The sequence below is a fragment of the Pongo pygmaeus genome, chromosome 10 (genome assembly GCF_028885625.2).
Source record: "Pongo pygmaeus isolate AG05252 chromosome 10, NHGRI_mPonPyg2-v2.0_pri, whole genome shotgun sequence".
Lineage (NCBI taxonomy): Eukaryota > Metazoa > Chordata > Mammalia > Primates > Hominidae > Pongo > Pongo pygmaeus.
The window spans coordinates 4847897-4875672 of NC_072383.2; the positions used below are offsets into that span (position 1 = coordinate 4847897).

At 46.9% G+C, this 27776-nt stretch overlaps 1 protein-coding gene across 2 annotated transcripts in view; it reads left to right on the plus strand.

Moving 5' to 3' along the window:
* Positions 1-1363: 1363 nt before the first annotated feature.
* The window catches only part of KCNA6 (potassium voltage-gated channel subfamily A member 6), a 34191-nt gene continuing 7778 nt past the window's right edge, over positions 1364-27776 (plus strand). Inside the window, exon 1 of one of the 2 annotated variants that reach the window (XM_054444719.1) lies at positions 1364-6819. In XM_054444719.1, the coding sequence (XP_054300694.1) occupies positions 2074-3663 (1590 nt within the window). In that variant the 5' untranslated portion in view covers positions 1364-2073 and the 3' untranslated portion in view covers positions 3664-6819. Of the gene's footprint in view, positions 6825-27776 lie in introns of both variants that reach the window. The other variant, XM_054444720.1, reaches the window with a different exon arrangement.

The following is a 27776-nucleotide window of genomic DNA, read 5'->3' on the forward strand; positions in this document are numbered from 1 at the left end:
TGAGAGTGAATGCTGCTGAGAACCACTGTGGTTTTAAAATACTCCGTGCAATACAAAGAACTCTCAGATGCATCCTGTGGTTTGAGAGCACCTTTATATGTCATTCTCGTCATTAACCTCAATGAATGCATACTAATGATCTAATATGCACCAGAAGCTACACAAAAACACTTTGTAGTTGTTAGCCAATTCATTTTGGCTACAGCCAGCCAGAAAAGAGGAAACTGAGGCATAGAGAAACAAATGTCAACCGTACCTGGAAGTGTCAGTCTGGAAAGATCAGTTGAGTCTTCCTCTACCAGACCCCAACTTGTCTGGTCTCATGAAGAAAGACAGAAATGGATGGAAAACCATTCTTATCAAAGTTTGTTACAACAAACTTTGCCCTACTCAAATACTGCCAAAGGGGTCTTTGTTGTAACATGGCCTACAAGGAGAGGACATCTTTCTGGGAAAGCACCTAGAATGTGGCTGGCACATATTCAATGCCCAGTAAATGTAGCTATTATTTTTTCAATCAACACTCTTACATACCCCTTTTCCACTCACCCTCTTCTCCCTTTTTTTGGTCACCCAATAAGCAGAAATTCCAGATGCATCCTTCGGGGTGGCTGGGAGCAATTGATCCCCAGGGTGCAGTGTGCCCTGGGCTGAGGTATCTCGGAGGTGCTTCCATCTTCTGGGTCCTTCCTCACTGGGGCTGTTGCCTCAGGCTCTCAGGACTCCCCTGGAAATCTTCTGATGGGAAAGGCATTGATCGACTTGCCACCCTTTCTCTACCATCCCTTTGCAATTCTAGGAGAGTTGCAGCCTCGCCCTCCCAGGCTTGCAAAGGTAGACGGAGAATTATATTGGAATTTAAATTGGAAGCTCTCAAGGCATCTCAAAAATACTTTCTCTATTTTTTTTTTCCTGTAGATATTGGAGAGGTTGGCAAACGGGTCTTCTTAAAGACAGAAGAATGTATGATTTAATGTTTTCTTTAGATTTCTGTATGAGTGGATGCACAGTGCTCCGTATTGTGTGGTGGGGCGGGGTGTGTCTTCTTATTGATGAAATACACTGCGCAGGTCAACTCGGTAAATCAAAATGAGAAAAGCCGATTGCGGGGGTGGAGGGGGTGTGGTAATAGGGTGCCGGCGCTTGTGGAGGGGGGCGCGAATGTGAACGTGTGAAAGCGAGAGGCGTGCCAGGAGAGCGCGGGAAAGCTTACTGGTGAGGCAAGTGTGCGTCTATTTCCATGGCGCCCTGGCTCGCGGCAGCCCCTGGCTGGGCGAGGGGTGTGATGTGGGAGTGGGGTGGGAGGGGGCAGCAGGCGGGGCCTGCCACGTCACTTGGAGAGTGTGTGTTGGGAAGGAAGGGCAGAGCGGAGAGCCGAGCCGCTGCAGCTGCGGCGGCGGCAGCAGCGAAGCCTTGAGCCGTGGGGAGGTGGGTCCCCGCGCTCGGGCGCCGGGGCAGCCCAGGGCCCTCTGCGAGGCCTGCGGCGCGGCTCCTAGGGAGGAGGTGGCGGCCGTGGCGGCCGGAACCGCGACCTTGGCCGGACCCAGCCCCGCGGTGGACGCAGGGCGGAGGCCGAGCCCCGCCAGGAGTCTTTGCCGAGCCGGAGGGAGGCGCATCTGGCGCTTCGGTACCAGCGGCAGCCGGGGGTCCGGAGCGGCTGGAGGAGCGCAGTGGGAACTGGGAAGAGCTAGCCCGGCTGGAGGGCGGACCTCTGCGTCCGGGAGCCGGGTCTCAGGCACCGCTGGGGGCGAAGCCACGCGTCTTTTCGGGCAGCCAGTTTCACACGCGCCTGTGTGCGGTTCCGGGCATCCCAGTAAGCTCTAGCACCGGGGCGCGGGTAACGGGAAGCGCAGAACCAAATCCCTAGCGCCCAGTCACCTCTCCAGACCCCGCCTTGCAGGGACCAGGGCTTTAGGGCTCACGGACCCAACCGCCAGGTCAGACCGCGAACCGGGAGGAGCGCGAGCCCCACCCTAAAGAGGGCGCAGCCGGGAGCTGGGGAGCGGGTGCCGCGCTCCAGAGATTGTGTCGTGGGCGCCGTCCTAGTGGCGGGGAGCGCACCTCCGAGGGGGCATGAGATCGGAGAAATCCCTTACGCTGGCGGCGCCGGGGGAGGTCCGTGGGCCGGAGGGGGAGCAACAGGATGCGGGAGACTTCCCGGAGGCCGGCGGGGGCGGGGGCTGCTGTAGTAGCGAGCGGCTGGTGATCAATATCTCCGGGCTGCGCTTTGAGACACAATTGCGCACCCTGTCGCTGTTTCCGGACACGCTGCTCGGAGACCCTGGCCGGCGAGTCCGCTTCTTCGACCCCCTGAGGAACGAGTACTTCTTCGACCGCAACCGGCCCAGCTTCGACGCCATCCTCTACTACTACCAGTCTGGGGGCCGCCTGCGGAGGCCGGTCAACGTGCCCCTGGACATTTTCCTGGAGGAGATCCGCTTCTACCAGCTGGGGGACGAGGCCCTGGCGGCCTTCCGGGAGGACGAGGGCTGCCTGCCCGAAGGTGGCGAGGACGAGAAGCCGCTGCCCTCCCAGCCCTTCCAGCGCCAGGTGTGGCTGCTCTTCGAGTACCCAGAGAGCTCTGGGCCGGCCAGGGGCATCGCCATCGTCTCCGTGTTGGTCATTCTCATCTCCATAGTCATCTTTTGCCTGGAGACCTTACCCCAGTTCCGTGTAGATGGTCGAGGTGGAAACAATGGTGGTGTGAGTCGAGTCTCCCCAGTTTCCAGGGGGAGTCAGGAGGAAGAGGAGGATGAAGACGATTCCTACACATTTCATCATGGCATCACCCCTGGGGAAATGGGGACTGGCGGCTCGTCCTCACTCAGTACTCTTGGGGGCTCCTTCTTTACAGACCCCTTCTTTCTGGTGGAGACGCTGTGCATTGTCTGGTTCACTTTTGAGCTCCTGGTGCGCTTCTCCGCCTGCCCTAGCAAGCCGGCCTTCTTCCGGAACATCATGAACATCATTGACTTGGTGGCTATCTTCCCCTACTTCATCACCCTGGGCACTGAGCTGGTGCAGCAGCAGGAGCAGCAACCAGCCAGTGGAGGAGGCAGCCAGAATGGGCAGCAGGCCATGTCCCTGGCCATCCTCCGAGTCATCCGCCTGGTCCGGGTGTTCCGCATCTTCAAGCTCTCCCGCCACTCCAAGGGGCTGCAGATCCTGGGCAAGACCTTGCAGGCTTCCATGAGGGAGCTGGGGCTGCTCATCTTCTTCCTCTTCATCGGGGTCATCCTCTTCTCCAGTGCCGTCTACTTCGCAGAGGCTGACGATGACGATTCGCTTTTTCCCAGCATCCCGGATGCCTTCTGGTGGGCAGTGGTTACAATGACCACGGTAGGTTACGGGGACATGTACCCCATGACTGTGGGGGGCAAGATTGTGGGCTCGCTGTGTGCCATCGCCGGGGTCCTCACCATTGCCCTGCCTGTGCCTGTCATCGTCTCCAACTTCAACTACTTCTACCACCGGGAGACGGAGCAGGAGGAGCAAGGCCAGTATACCCACGTCACTTGTGGGCAGCCAGCACCGGACCTGAGGGCAACTGACAACGGACTTGGCAAGCCTGACTTCGCCGAGGCTAACCGGGAACGGAGACCCAGCTACCTTCCTACGCCACATCGGGCCTATGCAGAGAAAAGAATGCTCACGGAGGTCTGACCCATGCAGGCAGGGCCTGCAGGAGGGGAGCACTGAGCTAACAGTCTCTTAGGCTTCCTTCTCATTTCCACTACTCACTCTAGCTTCAGTTGACTTCTTGACTGTCTCCCCTACACCCACTACCTGGCATCCAGGACCAAATACCTGGACTATCAACCTTGTTGCTTAATCCCTGCAGCATTCAAGGTTAATCCATCTAAGTGACATTTTTAAATTCCAGCGGTGCCACCCAATCATGCCCAGCTTCTGTCATATGGATGAGATATACATTTATGTCTGACCTTCCCTCAAGACTGATTTTTCATGTCTGGGACTCATAATATCTCAAGGAACAGCAATGTCAACAGGATGGAAACCAGCCATATCTGAGTCTTCGCTCCCTCCTTAGTGTTCTTTGCTTTGGGTCATGTGTGTTTCCTAGCTTCAGGCCACTTGGTAACTGGAAGAAGCTGGAGGACAGAAGCAGTACTCAACTTGCTGTTATTCCAGTGCCCTGTAACACCCACTGGTCCTCCTGCAGATGACCCTTGGTAGAGTCTTTATTTGCACAGCCTCAAAATAGGTTATTCGTTTCTAAACTTGGATGGAATTAGAGAAAATACAATCAAACTTTACCACTTGGAGGACATGGGGGTTAGTCCAGGACCAAAGGGGCCAATGGATTTATCAAAGTGTGCCCCAGCACAAGAGGCACTGGTGTTTGGTCTACATTTAGTCCTCCCCACTCTGATGCCCTGACTCTCCAGCTTCCAGGAAGGTTCCTTCTCAGAGCCAAATACTCTTTGTGCAAGTGCCTTCCTGAGCAGAAGAACTGGAGAAAGGGAATCACAGAGCCAGGAGGAATGTCTGAGTAGAGTCAAGCAACTGGCTTGACCACAGTCTGAAGCAAGGTGCCACTTAAACAGATACCGTTTTCTCAAAGGGGCAGGGGAATCGTGTTGCAGATGGCAGCCTTTTCTCCTTCATTTTCCCCAAATTTTCTCTACCCTCTACCTTGCTTCCTGGGAATTTGATTTAGGATTGCTGTTGAAGGCTTCCTCGAGCAAACTCCAGCCTAAAGCCCTAGAGAGGTAAAAGCACACATTGGATGGCAGCATGGGTTTCTTCCCATTTTATGGGCATGAAATATGTGGTTTAGAATAAGGAACAAGCATTATTCCTTTGCCAACAGCCTCACTCTAAGAGGCTTTTTTGCTGAGTCAAGCAAACACTTGCCTGCTCTGCCCCCTTGGAGCTGCATTTGACCTGCTCTCACTGGTAAGGTGACGTGGTGGCATTCCCACTTGATCTAAGCCATTTTCTTCCATTGTGAGACCACTGCCGTCTATCCACCTGCCCACCTCCCCTCTTTTCTCTCTCAGTAACATTGCCATTTGTTTTTTGCCTTTGATAAACTGTGATGTACTGTTCTGAGATCTTTTGGGTGCAGTTCTGAAACTGAAAGGACTGTTAACATGTTTTTAATTTTGTATCTGTGCTTTCAGACTCTTTGATGATAATTTTTTTTTTTTTTAATTATTCTCTCGAAGAGCAACTTACAAGAGGACAGCCTTATGAGGGTTTGCTTGAGAGGCAGTGTGGCTTCTGTGACTGCCAGATCTAAATCTCGATCTTGCCATAACTTTACAGGGTAACTTGGGTCCACAGTCCCTCTTTGTGCCTCAGTTTACCCACCCATTAAATGGGAACATTACTGTCTTCCCCTCCCTACCTCATGGGGAATGTCTGGGAAGCTGGGGACATTGCTATGCAAATGTGTGAATCTTAGTCATGGATTTGATTTTTAGTTCTCCCCATACCCCCATAGGAAAGGCCTTCCCCCCGAGTTCCTGCTTTGGATCCAAAGCCTAAGAATAGGCCATTATGGACCATTGGCTCCCTAAATCCCTCCTTGGCCTCTTGGACTGAGCCCCTCAGCCTTTCTTCTTACCCTTCAGAAAGGAGGGTTCTCTTTAGATATGTTCAGGGGGATCCTTCCATGGCTGGAGGTCACCTTGTCTGGGAGCTTGGCTTCTCCAAACCTGAAACACAGTAGAAGATAGAGATGTTTATGATGCAAAAACCTGCTCTGAGGTCAGAAAGTGCTAGTTTTCCAAATCTCTCCCATTGCTGCTGGCTATTTGGTGAAAGAAGAGAAAAGCCCATTCCAGAGGCAGAAGGGAAGCTCCCAGCCGAGGGTAAAAGTTGAGACCTATATGCATGTATCTCTGTATATGTGTATGTAATCACCCTCATCACCATCCCTGAGAAAACATTTCATTTTCAAGTCAGAGCACGCCTGAAAGGGTTTGTGGAGAGCCCAGCTCACCAGGGACTCTGGTTGCCGTAGCAACCTTCCAGACTGTTCTCTCTATCTTCTGCTTTGGGCATCAGGGGAGACCAGGGGACTACATCTTCCCAGCTTCTCAAATGGGAGCACCTCCCACATCGTGGCTTAGGGGCTGGGAGTGCCAGGACACGGATGTGGGACTTTTGGAAAATGTGGAGGAAGCAGGGCCTCAAAGCTTCCTGTCTGGACTTTTCTTCCTAGTTTCCCCACCCAGTCATTGAAGCTGCCTCCTCTTACTCCTGATTCTTCAGAAATTTGAATGTTAAGCAACCAGTTAAACCAACGTCAGTATTAATTTTTTCAAGCTGTCGAGGGGAGCCCTTAGAGGGAACAACTTCTCCTTGGAGTGGCGGCCAGGCTGGGCCTCACCAGGTGTGATCATAGTCTTAGATACCATGGAGTTCCCGTCTCCGCAGAGGCAGGCTCTTCCCAGCTTCATGAGAGGTGGAGAATTGCAACTTCTTCCTCCCCGGGAACAGTCTATCTAGCTCCTGAGAGGAATCTCAAAGATCTTTCTTCTTAAGACATCGAAGAAAAACTGAGAGGCTGTAGCTCGACCTAGTTTCTGTGAAGAATTTTGTCAAGTGATCCCTCTCTGACCCTGAGCCTCTTTATTTGGATTTTGTGCCTTGAGCACCAAGAGAAATTGCACTCTGTGTTGCCTGGACAGCTGGGGTGGTGATTCACAGGAAGGGTCCAAGCCATCACTACACCTGACTCAAGCCGGAAAGAGCTCCCAGAGGACTTCCTGGAACTGCCAGCCTCAGCCTGAGATGCGGGATATTCGTCCCCAAGGAGCGAGGAGGGACAGCTCGCCGTCTTTGCAGGTGAGGTAGGTTCTACTGGAGGGGAATTTCTTTTTTGGCTCAGTCCTGCAGGCAAAATTAGAATGGAGTGGGGAGAGAGAGAAGGTGGGGAAGCGTGTGCATCTGGAGAGATGCAGAGTTTTCATTCCCCTTCCCTCAGGGGCTACCTCGCTTTTTCTGTGTTTTTCTCTTTGACTCCGTTGACTTCAGTTTCTTTTTTCTCTGTTTCTGTCCCCTTGATGCTGCTGGTCCCTTTAAAAAATTATCTCTTTTTCTGTGCATTTTTCCCTTTCCTTCTTTTCATTCTTACTGTTTCTGCCTTTTCTTCCCCTTTCTCCAGTTTTCTTCCTTTTGGTTTTCCCCGTCTGCTGTTTTACCATCTTCTTCCTTCTATGTGTGTCTTCCTGCCTGTCTTTCTCCCTCTCTCCACCTTTTCAGTGGCCAGGAGCACCTAGAGTGTTGACGTCGAGGTCGCACATTGAACTCTAGGACAGCTGTGCTTGCTAAAGTCTGTCTGCAGCAGGAGTATTCCACTTTTTCCTGACTTCTCACTCTGCCATTCTTTCCTACCATGCTCACCTCTGTGGGGGCAAGTCCTGAACCTACCAAGCAAGATGAGACTGCCATGGGCTCAGAAAAATGTCTCCCAGAAATTTCCTGAACCTGCAAGCATAAATGAGAGAAGGCAGGCTGGGAGGGAGAGAATGACCCTGAGAAGTCTCAGACAAATCCTCTGCTGAGTAGCCCTGGACCACCTCAGGGTCTCCAAGCTTAGGAGGCTGGCAGAGAGGTCAAAGACAGAGGAACAGTGGAAATGTCAAATAAACAGAAAAAAGAGGGCTTAGGAGGCAGGCATAAGGTTGGAGTTAGCCTGGAAAAAGCCTTAAATCGGGGATGGCCTTAGAACTGCCTTTAATTCACTTGAAGGTTTTGTTAGTATCTGGCTGTCTCTCTCGGGTACTGAAGGCAGAACAAAAGGAAAGGACATAAATCTCAGTGGTGCAAGGTGCAGGGAACACTCCTTGACAAGGAGGATTAAGATTCACTAGGCAGTCTGCAAGGAGAATTGATGGACTCCTTGCTAGAAGTCTTAGAGCATGGGCTGAGTCCCACCTGCAGCGGGACATTAGGACAACCTGAGGGGCCCCCAGGGGGTTGAAGGTTGTGCTATTACAATTGACCGCAGATAAGTTTTGGGGGGTAATACAAATGCTCTAAAGCAGGATTGTAGTAATAATCATACAACTCTAAAAATCGCACCCCAAAATCATTGAATTGTGAAGAAAAAAAAGAGAAAGAAAGCAACGAGTCTAATAATCTGGGAGTTTTCCATCTGGGCTGGGAGAACGGTTTGGTCCTATAAATCTAGAAGCTTAGCATGTCTAAAAATGGACCAGACAATATCTAGAATAGAATGACAGTTTTTTTCTTCTGCCACATGGGGACACTTTAGAGCTTATATGCAGTTGATCGTTGCTATTCATGCACAATACCACGAACTGGTGTGTGTGTGTGTGTGTGTGTGTGTGTGTGTGTGTGTCTGTGTGTGCTTTGTTTTGATATCAAATTGTTACGAGAGTTACATGCTTTTTTCTTTTTTTTTCCTCTAAAGATATGTCATGCCATTTTTTGGGTAAGTGCAGGGCATAATTAGCATGCATTGAACTATGATATATGTGTTGAACATTATTCTTTATATAGGACTATGGCCTTGAGCTTGCCCAGGGAACTTACACTTTGCTGGCAAAAAGAAAAAACCTCCAAGAAAAGTTCCTACAAACCAAAAACCCCACCAAATCCCTGCACCTGTAAACTCAGAATTCCTTAAGAGATTGCACAGGGCCCAAGGTTTTATTTATTTATCTACTATGGTTATTATTTTATTTTTGAATTTTTTGAAATTCTTTTTTTGTGGGTACATAAAGGTTTTATTTTCCCTGGCCCCTTCCCTACAGTCCCTCTACAGTCGTTATTGATGCTTAACAGCCCTATGACGAGGTCCCAGCCGTCTTTGGTGCTTCGGGTAAACAAAAGAAGTGGGCAGTAACGGCCTTCATTTGTCTTACTGAGCCTTGCGATGATTCTCTCCCAGACTCTGATCTCCTCTTGGCCTGCTTTGCCTTGTGCCCACCGGACCCTCCCTTGCCTCCCCTTGGTGCTTTCCTCAGATGCACCAGCCAGTCCTGTGGCTTGTCATTTCTCCTCTCCGCTGGCTGAGCCCTTGCTTGCAGCGGCATTTCTATCTGCCTGCAACTCAACATACATTCCAAGATAGATTCCCAGAGAGCGTGGTCCTTCCAGGACAATCTGGCTGGAGCTGCCATCCTGGCTCACATGGGTTTTGACTGTGTGTTATTGCCATGGGAAGGAAGTGGGGAGGAAAGTGTGCTCCAGTCCTACCTTGTCACAGTCACTTAGGGGAGGAAAAGAGTTCCATTTACTAGGTGGTAGGAATTCCTCTCTCCATCCCACTTCATATTTTGCCTCGGGTTGCACAGATAGCTCATGGCAGAACAAGGTCTGGAGCTTGGCAGTTGGCAGGGAGAGGGATCTTCCCAGACATAGGCCGCGGGGAAGAAAGACAGATGGGCTCTTAGCCTCTCATCTTGCCAGGTCTCCTGATGAACCACTTTTCTGAGCTGGGCTTGAGGTCTCTGTGGGGTAGGGGATGGTCATGTTTTTCACGTCCCTTTGTTCTGAACTTGAGAAAGTATTTCACCCTGCCTCTTGGTCTTCTTGGTCCTCATCCCCTGGCTTCACCTGGTACCCTAAAGGGGGAGTGGAAATCGATCAGCCACTGCCTTTGAAGGGTTATCAAAGCAGCTGCTGTGTTTGAAGGTGCACAGTAACAACAGGAGAGTGACTCCCTAGTTTTCAGAACAAAAGAGGAAAGGTTCCTACCCTACAGGAAGTATCATTCACACTGGTCTAACCTTGGCTATCACTTGACCTGTTTGGGGACTGGCCCTGATGAGATTTATTACAATTTTTTTTTTTTTAAATCCAACTCCAACCTCTTCATTGTTACTCTAAAGAGAATTCCTCATTCCTCGGTCACGAGCCACAGCAGATACACTTTACCTCCTCCTAGAAAACATTTTGGAATCTTAAGCAGCTTCTGCTGCAGGCTGCAAGGAGCGCAGACAGACCCTGGCTCTTTGGTGAGAGCAAAGCCGACATTTCAAAAGGAAATTGCAGCCACGCAGTCTGCTGGCGCTGCTATTTTTGACATGCTTGCTGTTCTCTCAGGGCTTGACAACCGCTGTCTCCAGGAGACAGACAAACCTGCTCTTGGCAGCAGAGACACTGCTTTGAAAAAGAACCTAGGAAGACAGTCCTGCAACTGGGAGGGGCGGGGAGGACTTGCCACTGGAAGCGTGGTACCTGGCTAGTGGGGCTGCAGATCTGAGGCTGCAGGATTTATCCTCACCCAGGGAATCCTGACCTTGCGTTGCATCCTTCCCAGTGGGAATAGTCCTAGCAAGAATAAGAATGGTGCCATTCATTTACAGAACATTTTCAAACACGTTCAGTGCTTTCAGACATCGTGCTGTTTAACAAAGGAGTGAAGAACATAGTTGCTGGAGCCAGATCGTCGCGGCTCAAATCCCTCCTTTGCTGGGTAACATTGAGCAAGTTATAAAACAGTTCTGTGGCCTCAGTTTCTTTTTCTGTCAAATGGAGGATAATAGTACCAATCTGATAGGGTTGTTTTGAGGATTAAATGGATTAATGTATGTACAGTGTTTAAATGTACAATGTCAGCTGTTATTATCATCCTTCAGCAATGAAATGAGGCAGGTAGGCTAGGCTTTGTTTTTTTCTTTGGCAGATAAGAAAACTGAAGCTCAGAGGAGTTGTGATGTATTTAAGGGCACACAGTAATGTGTGTTTCATCCTCTCCAGGGGAGTTGGAACAGAATGGAATGCAGTGAGGGTCTAACTGTTATTGGACAAGAAGAATGAAGCCATAGCTCCTAAATGTGTATATAGACTTCTGTTTACATGCCAGCTTGTCTCTGATGGAGCAGCAGCGGGTGTCCTGTGCTTTTGTTCCCTATGAGTCTCTGAAAGTGCGCACACACACACACACACACACACACATGCGTATACATACATACATATATACACACATAAATATATATACATACATACACATATATACACATACATACATACACAAATACACACACATACACATATATACACATATACACACACAAAACCACATATACACACACATATATATACACAAACATAAATATACACATGCACATGTATACACACGCACATGTATACACACATATATGCACACACAAACATATATACACACATGTAGGCACAGGCACATACATACATGCTTATACATATACCCATATATATACACACACACATATGGTGCTATATTTTCTATATGTGTGTAGCATATATACATGGAACATCTTTCTATGGAGCCCTTCCTCAGTACTGCCACTGATCTCCCTCTCCCATTTTAACATTCTCAGTTGTTGACACTCCACTCGAGTTTTCCTCACACAGCTGCTCATGCCTTCTTCCTTGGGACGAATGCAGGGTCTTAGAGTTAGCAGAAGGGACAGAACCCACAAGCCAGACCCTGGCTCAGAGTTTTCCCACACTGTTCCAGTGGCTTTCAAACTTCCACCGTCCTGGTCCTCATCCTCAGCATGCATTCTGTTCCCCAGTCACCTTCATGGACCCCTTTGCAGGTGGGGGTAGCCTTTAATCTCTTGTGGGTATGTTTCTGCTTTCCTGTCCTTCTTTGAGGTGGAGGAGACAGGAGGCCTTGTAGTTGGAAGAAGCCAGCTCCCCTGCCCTTGTGGGTCTCCATTGGCCTTCACTCCGCCTAAAGAGCATTTATGACAACTCTTGTTAGGGGTCTTGGCACGGGCCAGATTGCAGTCTTCACCCTCAGCTCGCTGCCATAGCCACTACAGCTTCTTACAAAGGTCCCATCCCAGGGCAAGGTGACGTGGCTGCCCTCATGTTTGAGGATTCTGAGCTTGCTGGCTTGCCTGCCATGGGAGTTGGAGAACTGGTCTGAATCACTGTTTATTAGCTGTACCTCATTTAACCTCACCAAGCTTCAGTTTCGTCATCTGCAAAATAAGGAAGCTAACATTACTTGCTTTACACAGTTGCTGTGAGATTCAGAAGAGGCAGCCAGTTAAAGAGTTTAGCAGGAAATAAACTCTTAGCAAAGTGTGGCTCTTCCCACTGCCAATCAGCAGAGAGACCCTTAGAGGCACCAAACACCCATCTGAGAGTGGGGCCGAAACTACCTGCACGTCAGAGAAAGGCAGGGTCCCTGCCGACTGCAGTTTTGTTCTCTGAAATAAACATTTAAATGAAATATGACATAAAAAATAGACTCAGGATAGCTAGCTATTTTTACCAGAAGGCTCTTTGCCTAGAGGATTCACAGCAGAATTTCTTTAAATAATTGCACTTACGGTGTGATTTAATATACAGAAATATAATCTGAATATATCTTGGAAGAATAGGATGGATATACTGGTAATATGTATATACTTTAACAAAGTTTGTTTCCAGCCAAACTAGAATGAGAATTCTCACTTAACCCTTCCCTCAAGCCCTGGAGCATTGCAGAGGGTGGTGCTGAGGGCCACAGATGGAGGGGGCAGTGAATGCCTCTTTATGAAGAAGGAGACTGATGCAGAAAAGTGAAGTGAAGAGAAGAGAAGTGAAATAATTTGCCCAAGATCACACAGGAAATTAGGGGCAGAACTGTGCCTGGGACCCAAATTTTCTAACTCCAACTCCAGCATATTTTCCCATGGGAAATGGAACTGTAAGGATTACCTAAACACACTAAACACACACACACACACACACACACACACACTTAAAAATAACTATTCATTTTCTACCCAACCAAACTCCTTAGCAGAGCTGCCCATAGAAAATGGAATTAAGTGATTTTAAATTTTATCTTTCCCTCCCCTGAGTTTCCAGGGCACAGAGGCAGTGAGCCTAGCTAGAGAAGCCCAGAACCAGATGACCAGCTTCTGGATTTTTAAGGAAGGACTAATGACTGAGGACTAGTGCAGGCCCAAGGTATTTAGCACTGGACAAAGAGAGGCTCATGTACAGGCTCTGGGCTTCTAATCTCACTGATTAAGGGATTCTTTAACCTCTTAAGGCTTTATTTTTTCTGTTAAATTTAGTGACTAGACAGAAGGAAACTGTCATAGATTGGAAATCAGGAAGTCAAGGGGTTATCTGAGTCTTCTGAATTTTATAGCGGAAGGAAGGGATGCAGAAGGTCAGCATCTTACCCAGGAGCGCTGACTTCTGATGCCTTGGGAGGCAGAAACCAGCTTCTAGACTCTTCCCTGCGCTTTGTTGCCCAGATAGAGAAAGAGAAGTTACTGTCAGTTACAGAGCTCTTTTACAAATCACAGGACCAGGGTCAGGAGGAAGAACGTGTCCAGAAGACCTGGTAGTTGAGCCATAAATCAGCCAGGCACTCCCCAGCTGCTTTAAGGCAATTTGGCATCGGTGGAAAGAGAAAAAAGGTCCGGTATGGTGGGGAAAATAGCTGTGTTCCCTGCAGAAGACTGCTTTCTGTGCTTCAGGGGAAGGATCGCGTTCACCCAGGAGAGCATACGTGTGCACACGCAGGTGCTCAGGCACACCCTCCCCAACCAGACCCTCTACTCACTTGGACATGTGTGTGTATGTGTGTGTGTTTTGTTTTTCTTTTTTCTGCATCTGCAGTCTCCTGGTTTATGGTTTTACATGCCTCCAGCAATTCCAAATTGCAATCACAGAGCACCTTCCCTAAAACTGGGCAGATTACCTTCTAAGAGGTCCTCAACTGTCACTTGTGGCTTGTGAGTCACATGGAACACAACACTAAGAAATACTGGAATATTTCACACACACACATCTGAAGTTTTGGTTTCTCTTAAAAGCAAAGGTCTGGGCTTCTTGATCCTGCACGTTTGCTTTCCACCCACCATCAGCAAAAGCTGAGGGACAGCGGCCCCCTGCAGAAGGACGTGGGTTCTCTTTGCCCAGTGCCCATCACTTCTTAGTCCCTGCCGCTGAGGCTGGGCCGTCTGTCATTTTTTTTTTTTTTTAGATGGAGTTTCGCTCTTGTTTCCCAGGCTGGAGTGCAGTGGCACGGTCTCAGCTCACTGCAACCTCCGCCTCGCAGGTTCAAGCGATTCTCCTGCCTTAGTCTCCTGAGTAGCTGGAATTAGTGCCCGCCACCAGGCCTGACTAATTTTTTGCATTTTTATTAGAGAGGGGGTTTTACCATGTTGGCCAGGCTGGTCTCAGACTCCTGACCTCAAGTGATCCGCCCGCCTTGGCCTCCCAAAGTGTTGGGATTACAGGTGTGAGCCACCGCGCCCGGCCCGTCTGTCAGTTTTAATTACGCCCCTAGCCATGTTTTTTCATAGGTGGGAGATATTTCTCTCTATGTACATTTCCACCAAAGTTTAGAAAAAGGAAAGATGGAAAGAGGGAAAACGATACCTGGCTTATGTCACCTGCTAACCCCTGGGGACACTGGTGCTTGCGGCCATACTCAGAGCCTTCCTGTGTGATTTCATCTAAGTGGCTCAGAATCAACTATCTGACTTCGAAGTAGCAGGTCAGATGGAGATGGGAGTATGTGTGTTTGCTGGAAAAAACAGAAATGAGAGCAGAAATGAAGGCTGCTTGCCGGGAGGAGCCGGTTCCAGCTACCCACGAGAGATGGAACTGTGAGGCTGCACAGAGAAGAAGGCACTGGAGAGTAACAAGAGCACGCCATGTTCTGTGTCCAGTTAAGCAGGCAGGGGCATGTGTGATGTAATTCAGAACTCCCAACCAAAATGACAAAAATGAGAAATCAGGCAAACTTCTGCGTTCAGAGATGTATCCAATTAGAGAACCGCCTCCCGTTTCTGTGATGTCAGACTGTGGAGCACTACTCCACTCCTGCTGGCTAGGACTGAGTGGGCGTCAGAGTGGGGATTCATGAGTGGCATCGTGCGGCTTTCCTGATAACGACTGGCCACCCAGCCATGGGCTATGCATCTGTCTGGTTGCTTCTGCGATGTCATGAGGCCCATGGCCATCCCCGGATTCGATCTTGCCTCTCCTGGGTTATTCCCATTTGGTTTCAGCTCTCAGGTGGAATCTTCTGTCTTTGAAGCCTATTGGCTGAAAGCTAAATGACCATAGATTTGGAACCATGTCCAACATTATTTCCTTGGGAGGGAGATAAGAAACGTTTTCCTTTTTTTAAGCTTTATATTTGCCCTTTCCAGGAGGGCAGGAAATGTTCAATCAGGTTGGGATTAAATAAAATCCATCATGAGCCTTACATTTGAATGCTTGTAGGCCTCACTTTTTCCAACAGATGCATTTCCAAAAAGTTGTTGTTGTTTTGTGTATGTATAATATAATTATTTTCCTCTCAGAGGCGCTTTTTAATAGAAGTGAGCAGTTTCATATTTAAAAAACTACATAATATAGTTAAAAGAGAGCATGTAGTCAGTAGAAAAATTAATTTACACTAGCTTATAGTGCACTTCATGCAATCATAATTCCTTCCTCCAGTGGAAGGAAGAGGAATGCTGTGGCATTGGAAATGATGGAAATGATGAGGATTGCTGATCAGACTTGAAAGGAAAAAAAAAGCTTTTTTTTCATTGTAGGAGCTAGGAGATATTTTTCAAAATGTATGTTCAAAAACGGGAACTCCGGCTGGGTGCAGTGGCTCATGTCTGTAATCCCAGCACTTTGAGAGGCCGAGGCGGGCGAATCACTTGACGTCAGGAGTTCGAGATGAGCCTGGCCAACATGGTGAAACTCCATCTCTACTAAAAATACAAAAATTAGCCTGGTGTGGTGGCGGATTTCTGTAATCTCGGCTACCCGGGAGGTAGAGGCATGCGAATTGCTTGAATCAGGGAGGTGGAGGTTGCAGTGAGCTGAGACTGCGCCACTGCACTCCTGCCTGGGCGACAGAGCAAGACTCTGTCTCAAAAAGATAAATAAATAAATAAAAAATAAAATAAAATGGGGAATTCCAAGAAAATCTATCATAATCTCTCTTTTTCTTACTGCATGCAGACTGTAAGTGCATGCAGACTGTAAGTGATGCATTTGCAGGTGGGCAGCACTGCCTTTCCCACACCTGTAGCTGTGTCAGGTGAGGCAGGACAGGAGACATGAGGACATGGTTCTGACCCTCTTGGTCTATCGGTGAACAATGTAGGCAGAGGGTGATATCTGTCCACCCTGAGGAAGTCAGCTCCCAGTGCTGTTCCCCACTGGTGTCTACCTGTGTGACCCAGGGAGAGTTCAGAACCTCACTGAGCCTTGGTTTTCTCCTCTTGACGTTAAAATGGGGCCATTAATAGACATCCCTCATGGTGGCCAGTGAATGGGTGGAATTAAAGCAGGTAATGCTAGCAGGCCTGGTATGTGGCGAGCATTCAGTAAAAGTTATTATTTCGTGGTCTGTTTCTTATTTGCCCACTTTGACAGAGTACTGAGGCATAAGCAAGGCCTCTTGTCCAAACGTTAGGTACAGTTAAAACCACTCAAAGCTCTCATAAATCAGTCTTTTGGGAAATATGTCCATCTATGTAATAGTTTCTCTTGTTTTGTAGATTTGGACTTTCTGATCAAATAGTGACCATGATTCAGCTATGAAATCATCAAACACTTGGTCATACCAGAGGCGACTCATGTAAAGGGGCTTACTACCTTCTTAGAGTGAAACTGTTTCCTTGCTAAAAAAGTCAGCAGCAGAGAATATCCAGGGATTTTGTTAAATTCCTAGAGAAAGAACATAAGCAGTGAGGTGACTTACCCATTGAGAATCCCTGAGATCAGCGAGAACTTCCAGAAAACTTGGGAATCCACAGAGTGGTTGAATGACTGAGTGTGGAAGGATCGCATGACTCAGCTATTCACTTGGCTGACCTGTGGGCTGCCGTATGCGGGAGAATGAGCGGGAAGAAATGCACAAGGGTGCAGGTAGGATGCTTCCTCCCCGATGCGTAAGGTCAACACTTTTCTTTGCAATTATAATACAAATCTGTGGAAAACAGACTCAACTTACAGAGGATGTATTGGCTTTACCTTCAACATTTCAGGGATGTATTTAATTTGCAAGCCAGTCAGCTGAACTCACTTAATATATCAATAGAGAATAAGGACAGATGACAGGGAATAATTGAGCAGGAAGAGAATTCTAAAAGTCATGGAATTAATTGCCTTGCTGTGTGTTAGAAAAATGTCTAGATTATTCCGGGCTTATTCTGAAAAATGCCCAGAGAAAGAGAATATAGACTCCTTCAAGCTACTTGTGTTTGAGCACCCTTTGTCAGGATGTTTTCCTCATTTCTCAGTTACACATCTCCTGCTACACTTTAAACTTCCTTCCTCCTGTTTTGTCTTCTGCTGAAATGGATACTCAAGTGACCTTATTACCTAGAATAACTCATGCCAGAATTCCTCAAATGTGATCTGCAGAACATCAATCCTACGCAACTTTCCATGAAGAAAGAATCCCCAGGCACTACGTTTCAGAAATGCTGCCTCTTGGAGATGCACAATGCATATGAACATAAAATTAAAGGCTCTGAGAAGTCCTGCAACAGTAAAGCTATTTCACTTCTTTAACCCAGTGTTTTTCAACTTCTTACATTTCTTTAAAATTTTTACCACAGAATCTCCATCCCCATTTTATAGCAATGTCTGCTCACATACCCCCAAAACTCATCCAACAAATACATTTTGAAAAACTCGAAGAGATCTGAAGCTTGTTGCAATGGATTTGAGTGCATGGACCCTCAGCTATGAAAGGTTTTTTCAGTTGGACCATTCTGTGGGTTCTTATGAACCTTCTTAAAGTTCTTCACACCCCTCTTGAGTTGTGCAGAAACAGAAATGGTGTTTTGATAAGGCTCTGAATAATGTGATAAAAGACATCCTCTTCCCTATAGTCCTTATAAGTCTTCTTAGATAGAAGTCTTTGAGAAAATAGCAGTAAGAGTTGGACTTATTCATTAGGTTTAGCGCTACCTTGCTAGGAAATGTCCACAGATCTGATGCACTCTGCCAGGCAAATGAGGTCGTCTGCATGGCTTTTGCCTTACAGTGTAACAGCCAATTCCTAGGCACGTTGTTAACCAAATCAAAAATTGTAACATGGATTTTTTTTACAATCACTTTTCTAACTAAAACCTTTTGATGAAAACATTCATGATAACCTTTACTAACTATCCTATTTATGAAATCTTACTCACAATCTGAGAAAGATGCAAATACCAGCAGTGAGTTGTATGTAACCAGGTTTTCTCAGTATTCTTTTCCATCTTCCTAAACACTGTTTTCAAGTGCGACATTTGTCCTTTCTCCCAAAGCATTTCTGGTGCTGACACACCACAGTTGGACCTGGTTCCTCTGGTGCTTGGATTTCAGTCCCCTGGAAAGCTGTTTTCTGCTAGGTGTTTTTTGTTTGTTTGTTTTGTTTTGTTTTGTTTTTTTGGTGCTGCTGAGGGCTCTTACCTCTGACCCTCCTCTGCTCATCCAGCAAGGCCTGAGGCTTGCTGTCTGCTCCTCACCAACTGGCCCAGGCTGAAATTCCTTCTTCCGTGGTGTCCCTTCTGTGCTCAGAGGCAAAAGCAGAAAGGATGTAGTTGCTCTTGTCCTGTTGTTGCCTTTGTACCAATTCCTTTTCTGTACATCTTGAGCCATGAGGAAAAGTTTCTGGTATTAAAGCCACTAAAAGTCAGAAGAAGTGGACTGTGGGGTGGATGAGGATTGCATCCAGTTCTGGGTCTGTCACTAACCTGCTGTGTGACCCTACGCATGTCACCTGCCTGGCCCTCAGCAAATGGTAGCCATTAGTATTGTTCTCCCACCAGAGTCTTCACTGTAAAGTGAGGTCATTGGATTCGACGACTGGGTTTCTGCTTGAAAATTCTGCAGATACCCAAGCGTATTAATCAGATGTGCAGCTGGCTTCCTGAAAACTTGACAGACTTTATTGCTTGGCTTTTGCCACTGGAGTGATGTTTGAAAAAGAGTGTTGGAGTTACTAGGTTTTCAACTTTATGTAGAATCACTGAATTTCAGAGCTCATATACTCCAGTCTATTATTTTACAAAGATCAGAACTTACATTTAAAAATATACTGAGCAGGTTGTAGCAAAGTTTTGAAAGAGATACAATAATTTTTGTCTACTGTCAAGCAATGATAAACGTCTTCCTTCTCCTTCCTTTCTGCTTCTATTCCTTCCTCCCTCCTTCCTTTCCTCCTCTCCTCCATCCTCCCTCTTGCTTTCCTTCCTTCCCTACCTCTTTTCCTCCTTCCTCCCCTCCATCCTCCCCTCTTTCCTCCTTCCTCCTTCTTTCCTTGCTTCCTTCTTTCCCTCCCTCCCTCCTTCCTTCCTTCCCTCCTTCCCTCCTTCCTTCTTTCCTTTCTCTCGCCCTTCCCTCCTCCTTCCCTCCCTCCTTTCTTTCTATTTTTCTTAGATGAAGTCTATCCTAGTTATTAAGTGATTCCAGATCCTTCTTTATTTCGGTGTTGCAAAATAAACATTCCTTGGTTTTGGCCGTTTCAAGCACCTTGGCATTATGATGGGAAAAATGCTGGGCAAGAAAAGACATTTCTATATTAAGGAGAAGCAGGGGAGTGCGGCCCAGCAGGGATGCGAACCAGTATTCCCTGGGTCTCAGACTCCACACTAGAGGAAGAAGTCTGTAGAAAGGACAAAGGAAAGCAAGGTTGGTGTTACTCTCTGGTATCCTTAGACAAAATAGAAGCTGGCTTTTTCCATTTCTGGGAGAGAGCAGTGAGCAGCCCCAAGGGCAGGCATTGGATTGTAGTGCCTGGGTCACCTCACTGTGCCACAGGGTGGCTCTGGGATAGAAAAGTCCCTGGAAAAGTGTCTAGCTCTGACCTCACAGCTCTGCCCTGGGAAGCTTCCGAGCTGGGGCCTAGCCCTGCACGGCTCCACCAAGGTCCTGCTGCTTTTTGACGTGTGTTCATCATTCTCATCCCTCTCAGCTTCCTTCCTACTCTTAGTGCAGCCTCATGAAGCCTCACAATTCCTGGACGGGGATAGGAAGCCCGTGTGGGCTCCTAATGTGCTGTTTGACCTTGAGCAAGTTGCTTCAATTGAACACTTTATTTTCAGACTCTAAAAGGAATATCTGCTCATCATAGAAAATTACCCCAATTTAGAAAACTATAAGGGAGAAAATAAAAATCCCATATCCCCACCACCAGAGACACTCAGTGATGGGACTTGGTTGTATTTTTTCCCCAGACTAACTTTGTCTTTGTCTGTATGTGTATCTCTATAGAGACACTCAGTGTTGGAACTCGGTTGTATTTTTCCCGCAGACTAACTTTGTCTATGTCTGTATGTGTATCTCTATAGAGACACTCAGTGTTGGAACTCGGTTGTATTTTTCCCCCAGACTAACTTTGTCTATGTCTGTATGTGTATCTCTGTAGAGACACTCAGTGTTGGAACTCGGTTGTATTTTTCCCCCAGACTAACTTTGTCTATGTCTGTATGTGTATCTCTGTAGAGACACTCAATGTTGGAACTCGGTTGTATTTTTCCCCCAGACTAACTTTCTCTATGTCTGTATGTGTATCTCTGTAGAGACACTCAGTGTTGGAACTCGGTTGTATTTTTCCCCCAGACTAACTTTGTCTATGTCTGTATGTGTATCTCTGTAGAGACACTCAGTGTTGGAACTCGGTTGTATTTTTCCCCCAGACTAACTTTGTCTATGTCTGTATGTGTATCTCTGTAGAGACACTCAGTGTTGGAACTCGGTTGTATTTTTCCCCCAGACTAACTTTGTCTATGTCTGTATGTGTATCTCTGTAGAGACACTCAGTGTTGGAACTCGGTTGTATTTTTCCCCCAGACTAACTTTGTCTGTGTCTGTATGTGTATCTCTGTAGAGACACTCAGTGTTGGAACTCGGTTGTATTTTTCCCCCAGACTAACTTTGTCTGTGTCTGTATGTGTATCTCTGTAGAGACACTCAGTGTTGGAACTCGGTTGTATTTTTCCCCCAGACTAACTTTGTCTATGTCTGTATGTGTATCTCTGTAGAGACACTCAGTGTTGGAACTCGGTTGTATTTTTCCCCCAGACTAACTTTGTCTATGTCTGTATGTGTATCTCTGTAGAGACACTCAGTGTTGGAACTCGGTTGTATTTTTCCCCCAGACTAACTTTGTCTATGTCTGTATGTGTATCTCTGTAGAGACACTCAGTGTTGGAACTCGTTGTATTTTTCCCCCAGACTAACTTTGTCTATGTCTGTATGTGTATCTCTGTAGAGACACTCAGTGTTGGAACTCGGTTGTATTTTTCCCCCAGACTAACTTTGTCTATGTCTGTATGTGTATCTCTGTAGAGACACTCAGTGTTGGAACTCGGTTGTATTTTTCCCCCAGACTAACTTTGTCTATGTCTGTATGTGTATCTCTGTAGAGACACTCAGTGTTGGAACTCGTTGTATTTTTCCCCCAGACTAACTTTGTCTATGTCTGTATGTGTATCTCTGTAGAGACACTCAGTGTTGGAACTCGGTTGTATTTTTCCCCCAGAGTAACTTTGTCTATGTCTGTATGTGTATCTCTGTAGAGACACTCAGTGTTGGAACTCGGTTGTATTTTTCCCCCAGACTAACTTTGTCTATGTCTGTATGTGTATCTCTGTAGAGACACTCAGTGTTGGAACTCGTTGTATTTTTCCCCCAGACTAACTTTGTCTATGTCTGTATGTGTATCTCTGTAGAGACACTCAGTGTTGGAACTCGGTTGTATTTTTCCCCCAGACTAACTTTGTCTATGTCTGTATGTGTATCTCTGTAGAGACACTCAGTGTTGGAACTCGGTTGTATTTTTCCCCCAGACTAACTTTGTCTATGTCTGTATGTGTATCTCTGTAGAGACACTCAGTGTTGGAACTCGTTGTATTTTTTCCCCAGACTAACTTTGTCTATGTCTGTATGTGTATCTCTGTAGAGACACTCAGTGTTGGAACTCGGTTGTATTTTTCCCCCAGACTAACTTTGTCTATGTCTGTATGTGTATCTCTGTAGAGACACTCAGTGTTGGAACTCGGTTGTATTTTTCCCCCAGACTAACTTTGTCTATGTCTGTATGTGTATCTCTGTAGAGACACTCAGTGTTGGAACTCGGTTGTATTTTTCCCCCAGACTAACTTTGTCTATGTCTGTATGTGTATCTCTGTAGAGACACTCAGTGTTGGAACTCGGTTGTATTTTTCCCCCAGACTAACTTTGTCTATGTCTGTATGTGTATCTCTGTAGAGACACTCAGTGTTGGAACTCGGTTGTATTTTTCCCCCAGACTAACTTTGTCTATGTCTGTATGTGTATCTCTGTAGAGACACTCAGTGTTGGAACTCGGTTGTATTTTTCCCCAGACTAACTTTGTCTATGTCTGTATGTGTATCTCTGTAGAGACACTCAGTGTTGGAACTCGGTTGTATTTTTCCCCCAGACTAACTTTGTCTATGTCTGTATGTGTATCTCTGTAGAGACACTCAGTGTTGGAACTCGGTTGTATTTTTCCCCCAGACTAACTTTGTCTATGTCTGTATGTGTATCTCTGTAGAGACACTCAGTGTTGGAACTCGGTTGTATTTTTCCCCCAGACTAACTTTGTCTATGTCTGTATGTGTATCTCTGTAGAGACACTCAGTGTTGGAACTCGGTTGTATTTTTCCCCCAGACTAACTTTGTCTATGTCTGTATGTGTATCTCTGTAGAGACACTCAGTGTTGGAACTCGTTGTATTTTTCCCCCAGACTAACTTTGTCTATGTCTGTATGTGTATCTCTGTAGAGACACTCAGTGTTGGAACTCGTTGTATTTTTCCCCCAGACTAACTTTGTCTATGTCTGTATGTGTATCTCTGTAGAGACACTCAGTGTTGGAACTCGTTGTATTTTTCCCCCAGACTAACTTTGTCTATGTCTGTATGTGTATCTCTGTAGAGACACTCAGTGTTGGAACTCGGTTGTATTTTTCCCCCAGACTAACTTTGTCTATGTCTGTATGTGTATCTCTGTAGAGACACTCAGTGTTGGAACTCGGTTGTATTTTTCCCCCAGACTAACTTTGTCTATGTCTGTATGTGTATCTCTGTAGAGACACTCAGTGTTGGAACTCGGTTGTATTTTTCCCCCAGACTAACTTTGTCTATGTCTGTATGTGTATCTCTGTAGAGACACTCAGTGTTGGAACTCGGTTGTATTTTTCCCCCAGACTAACTTTGTCTATGTCTGTATGTGTATCTCTGTAGAGACACTCAGTGTTGGAACTCGGTTGTATTTTCCCCCAGACTAACTTTGTCTATGTCTGTATGTGTATCTCTGTAGAGACACTCAGTGTTGGAACTCGGTTGTATTTTTCCCCCAGACTAACTTTGTCTATGTCTGTATGTGTATCTCTGTAGAGACACTCAGTGTTGGAACTCGGTTGTATTTTTCCCCCAGACTAACTTTGTCTATGTCTGTATGTGTATCTCTGTAGAGACACTCAGTGTTGGAACTCGGTTGTATTTTTCCCCCAGACTAACTTTGTCTATGTCTGTATGTGTATCTCTGTAGAGACACTCAGTGTTGGAACTCGTTGTATTTTTCCCCCAGACTAACTTTGTCTATGTCTGTATGTGTATCTCTGTAGAGACACTCAGTGTTGGAACTCGTTGTATTTTTCCCCCAGACTAACTTTGTCTATGTCTGTATGTGTATCTCTGTAGAGACACTCAGTGTTGGAACTCGTTGTATTTTTCCCCCAGACTAACTTTGTCTATGTCTGTATGTGTATCTCTGTAGAGACACTCAGTGTTGGAACTCGGTTGTATTTTTCCCCCAGACTAACTTTGTCTATGTCTGTATGTGTATCTCTGTAGAGACACTCAATGTTGGAACTCGGTTGTATTTTTCCCCCAGACTAACTTTGTCTATGTCTGTATGTGTATCTCTGTAGAGACACTCAGTGTTGGAACTCGGTTGTATTTTTCCTCCAGACTAACTTTGTCTATGTCTGTATGTGTATCTCTGTAGAGACACTCAGTGTTGGAACTCGGTTGTATTTTTCCCCCAGACTAACTTTGTCTATGTCTGTATGTGTATCTCTGTAGAGACACTCAGTGTTGGAACTCATTGTATTTTTCCCCCAGACTAACTTTGTCTATGTCTGTATGTGTATCTCTGTAGAGACACTCAGTGTTGGAACTCGGTTGTATTTTTCCCCCAGAGTAACTTTGTCTATGTCTGTATGTGTATCTCTGTAGAGACACTCAGTGTTGGAACTCGGTTGTATTTTTCCCCCAGACTAACTTTGTCTATGTCTGTATGTGTATCTCTGTAGAGACACTCAGTGTTGGAACTCGGTTGTATTTTTCCCCCAGACTAACTTTGTCTATGTCTGTATGTGTATCTCTGTAGAGACACTCAGTGTTGGAACTCGGTTGTATTTTTCCCCCAGACTAACTTTGTCTATGTCTGTATGTGTATCTCCATAGACACACTCAGTGTTGGAACTCAGTTGTATTTTTCCCCCAGACTAACTTTGTCTATGTCTGTATCTGTATCTCTATAGAGATCATTCAGCATTTCATTTGAAAAGCTTCCTATTATATCTCTAGTTTTCTCAGGCAATTACTACATAGCCGTCATAGAGATGCAGCATTCTTTTGGTAACCCACTTCCTATTGGACATTCAGGTTGCTTCTAATGAATGATGCTACAACGAACACTTGTAGTGTAGCTATTTGTTCACATTTATGACTCCTTTCTTGGCTGTACTCCTAAAAGAGTCAAGAGATGTGAACCAAGTGAGCAATTAATTTTCTAGGTATCACCTTTCTCACCTATGGTAAAGCAACAACAGAAACAACAATCACTGATAGCAGCGGACACTCACGTAGCATCTTGTGTGCCAGGCATGTCTCTGAGGTCTTATGTGTACCAACGCATTTAATCGTCCCAGTTGCCCCGTTATTATCTCCATTTCACAGAAGTAGCTTGCCCAGAGTCACACACAACCAATAAGTGGGGTGCTAGGATTTCAGCCTAGGCAGTCTGGCTCCAGAGTCGTGCTCTTATCTGCTAAGCTAGTATTGCCCCTGTGGGATGAAAGAGCTAAAATGAAGAATCCCTGGGGTCCTGTTACCTGGGAACATCGCTGATGTAGCATGGAATCCTGCAAATAATGCTAGAATGGAGTAATGCAGTTGCCTGATGAGAGTTCACCGGCTCCTGTCATCCTCTTCGTCCTCCCATTTGTGTGTTTGACGAGCTTGGGGTCTCTGTGTTTTTGAGTGCATGTGCGATATGCATGTGTTTGTATAGTTTTATGAATGGAACAGACTTAGCAGAGTGTGAAGCAAGAAAGCCTGAAAATCTATTGACACAACAATAAAGCACTCATAATTGATGCTGTTAGTTATAGATAACTCATCATTGTTTCCTTTTTATCTTAAGGTTCCCAGGCACTTTGGCTGGGAAATGTGTCATTTTGTAATTGGAGTTTCACTCCGGTGGAGCAGGAATAGGATGGGATTTGGCCATCTATTATAACCCCATCCCCCCAAAGCATGTCTGTACTTATCGTCTGAGGAGGGTGCTTCCCCTCCTTGAGCTGATTTGCCTGTGCTGTCCAGAAGCATTGCTGGATATGATTATCCAGTAGAAAAGGAGCTAATTGAAAACTTTTCACTGGCATAATGTGTCCACATTGCTCTTATTGCTTGCTAAATATAGAGGTTGCCAGGACCCCTTGAAATTTTGATTCAGAAGATCTGGGAGAAACCTGAGAATATGCTTTTTTAAAAAACGTGCTCTGAGTGATCATCTTCAGGGAGTTTGGGGAAGTCTTAGGTAGCAGGTCTCAACCTTCATAGGATATCAGCATCACCAGATTCTTTTGAAAAGAGTACCACTTCCTGTCCTTCTGCTGACTGCCTGCCCTAATTTGAATAACTGATCTAGGGTGGTTTCCAAGTGCAGGATTAAAAAAAAAAAATGTCTCTAGAAGTTCTTGTGTGCAGCCATAGTTGGGTACCCCCAGCCTAAGAAGTTCTGGTGATAATATCGCACCTATACATTTAATTGCACTTCACATTTTACAACTCTCTTTCACCATTGAACATCGTAACAATTCACTAAGGTCAGTAAAGCAGGCATTATTATATTGACCTTGGCCGAGAGAGGTTGATTGAATTGCCTAAGGCTGCACAGCTTCTCTCTCAGTCAGCAGCAGCTGTTCTCTACTTGGCTCATGGCCAGTCCTGCCAGTTCTTTTAGGAAGGGGCAGCCTCCACTCCCCTGAGACTCTCAGGATGAAGTCAGTTGCCTCTCCTAGTGCTGATGCTCGCGAGGCTCTTTCTGCCCCTTCTCAGCCACATCTTTTCTACTGCAGCCACTCTTCCTGCTCAGAGGGCCTCTCTCTGAAAGGTGCAGTTGCGTTTCCCTCCCATGCTCCATCCCACTTAACAGTTAGGTCATGGCACTGAGGGATGTACAGCTTGGAGCCTGGACAGTCCACATCCTCCACCGTGGTCTGAGGACAGAGACATGCTGTCCCCAAGCTCCAGCCCCTTCGATGCCATCTTGCAGAAAGCACCGTGCACGGTGCATGGCAGGAGCCGGGAAAGTCTCATCCCAAACACCGCTGCCCCCGGCTACAGCCTCACACCCCCATCCCAAATTCTCACATCCACCACCAAAGCTTCCTTCACCCCTGCATCCCACGCCGGATAACCTGAAAGCCCACCTGAGTCCTTCCTGGGAGACGGCTGTGTGGGGCTGGAGCCCCCTGCAGTGGTGAGTCCCACTCCGGACACCTGGCCAATGGGAGCTTAACAAGGTGGCCAGCGAAAGAGAACAAGGGGCAGATGGCAGCTGCCCCTTCCGCCATCCTCCACCCCGCAACCAACTGCGGGCTCAAAATCTCTCCCGATTCAAACCGAGGACTTTTGTTTCTCTTTACTGTTCCTCTTCTTGTCCAAACCTTTTCCTTCACACAGGCTGTATCTTGGAGAGACTCCCAGTGACTGCAGACTTCCTGTGTCAGAATCCTGCAGCCTCTGTCCCTGGGCTGCTTGGCTGGAGTGGGAGGCTGCGGGAGAAGGCGGGGTTTGCCTTGCAGGCAATGCAGGCAGTGGCGCTGCACCCAGGGAAGAGTTCCAAACGCTGATTCTCCCCATTCCCTTTACCTACCTACCTATTCAGCAGCCTTGCAACTGAGACGAAGCCACCGGCTAGCAGACTCTTGCAGGATATCGTTCACTTTCCTCTCTCTGGCCCTGCCCACCACGGGTTGTTGGTTTTGTGAGTTGGTGTGGGGGAGTCAGCAGGGTCCTCAGTGACTTCTGATCGTTCAGCACTGACTTTCAGGAAAGGTAAGCTCTCTGCCAACAAAGCTGGTCCCCACTGTGCCTCCTCCTCTTATACAACAACCTTAGGTGGCTTTCCTGCCAGGTGAGAGGATTTGCAAGGACTGCGGAGGAATATGGGACCGACGAGCTCTCCTTTCTCGAAACAGAGGGAGCCTTGGTGCAGATGCACAAAGTGGTCCTTGGTGCAGATGCACAAAGTGGTCCTTGAAGTTGCATGCGGCCCAGAGCGGCTGGCTTGGTGGATCTTTACTGTTCTGGCTGGACATTGTCAGGCAGCTACCAGAGGGTCCAAGAGTCCTTCACGATATCCCCTTATCACCCACAAGCAGCCAGCCAAGTTGGTACTGCTTGATCCCGTCCTGCTGACGGTGGATTGGACCAGGGTTGAGCCTGAGAGCCAGCCAGCATGAGCCTCTTTCCTAGAAACCATTAGTCAGGAAAAAAAGGTTCTGGTTCAGTCTGGGCTAGCCTCTCTATGGAAGAGATGGAAAACCTCCCGGCCATGGGAGCTAGAAGG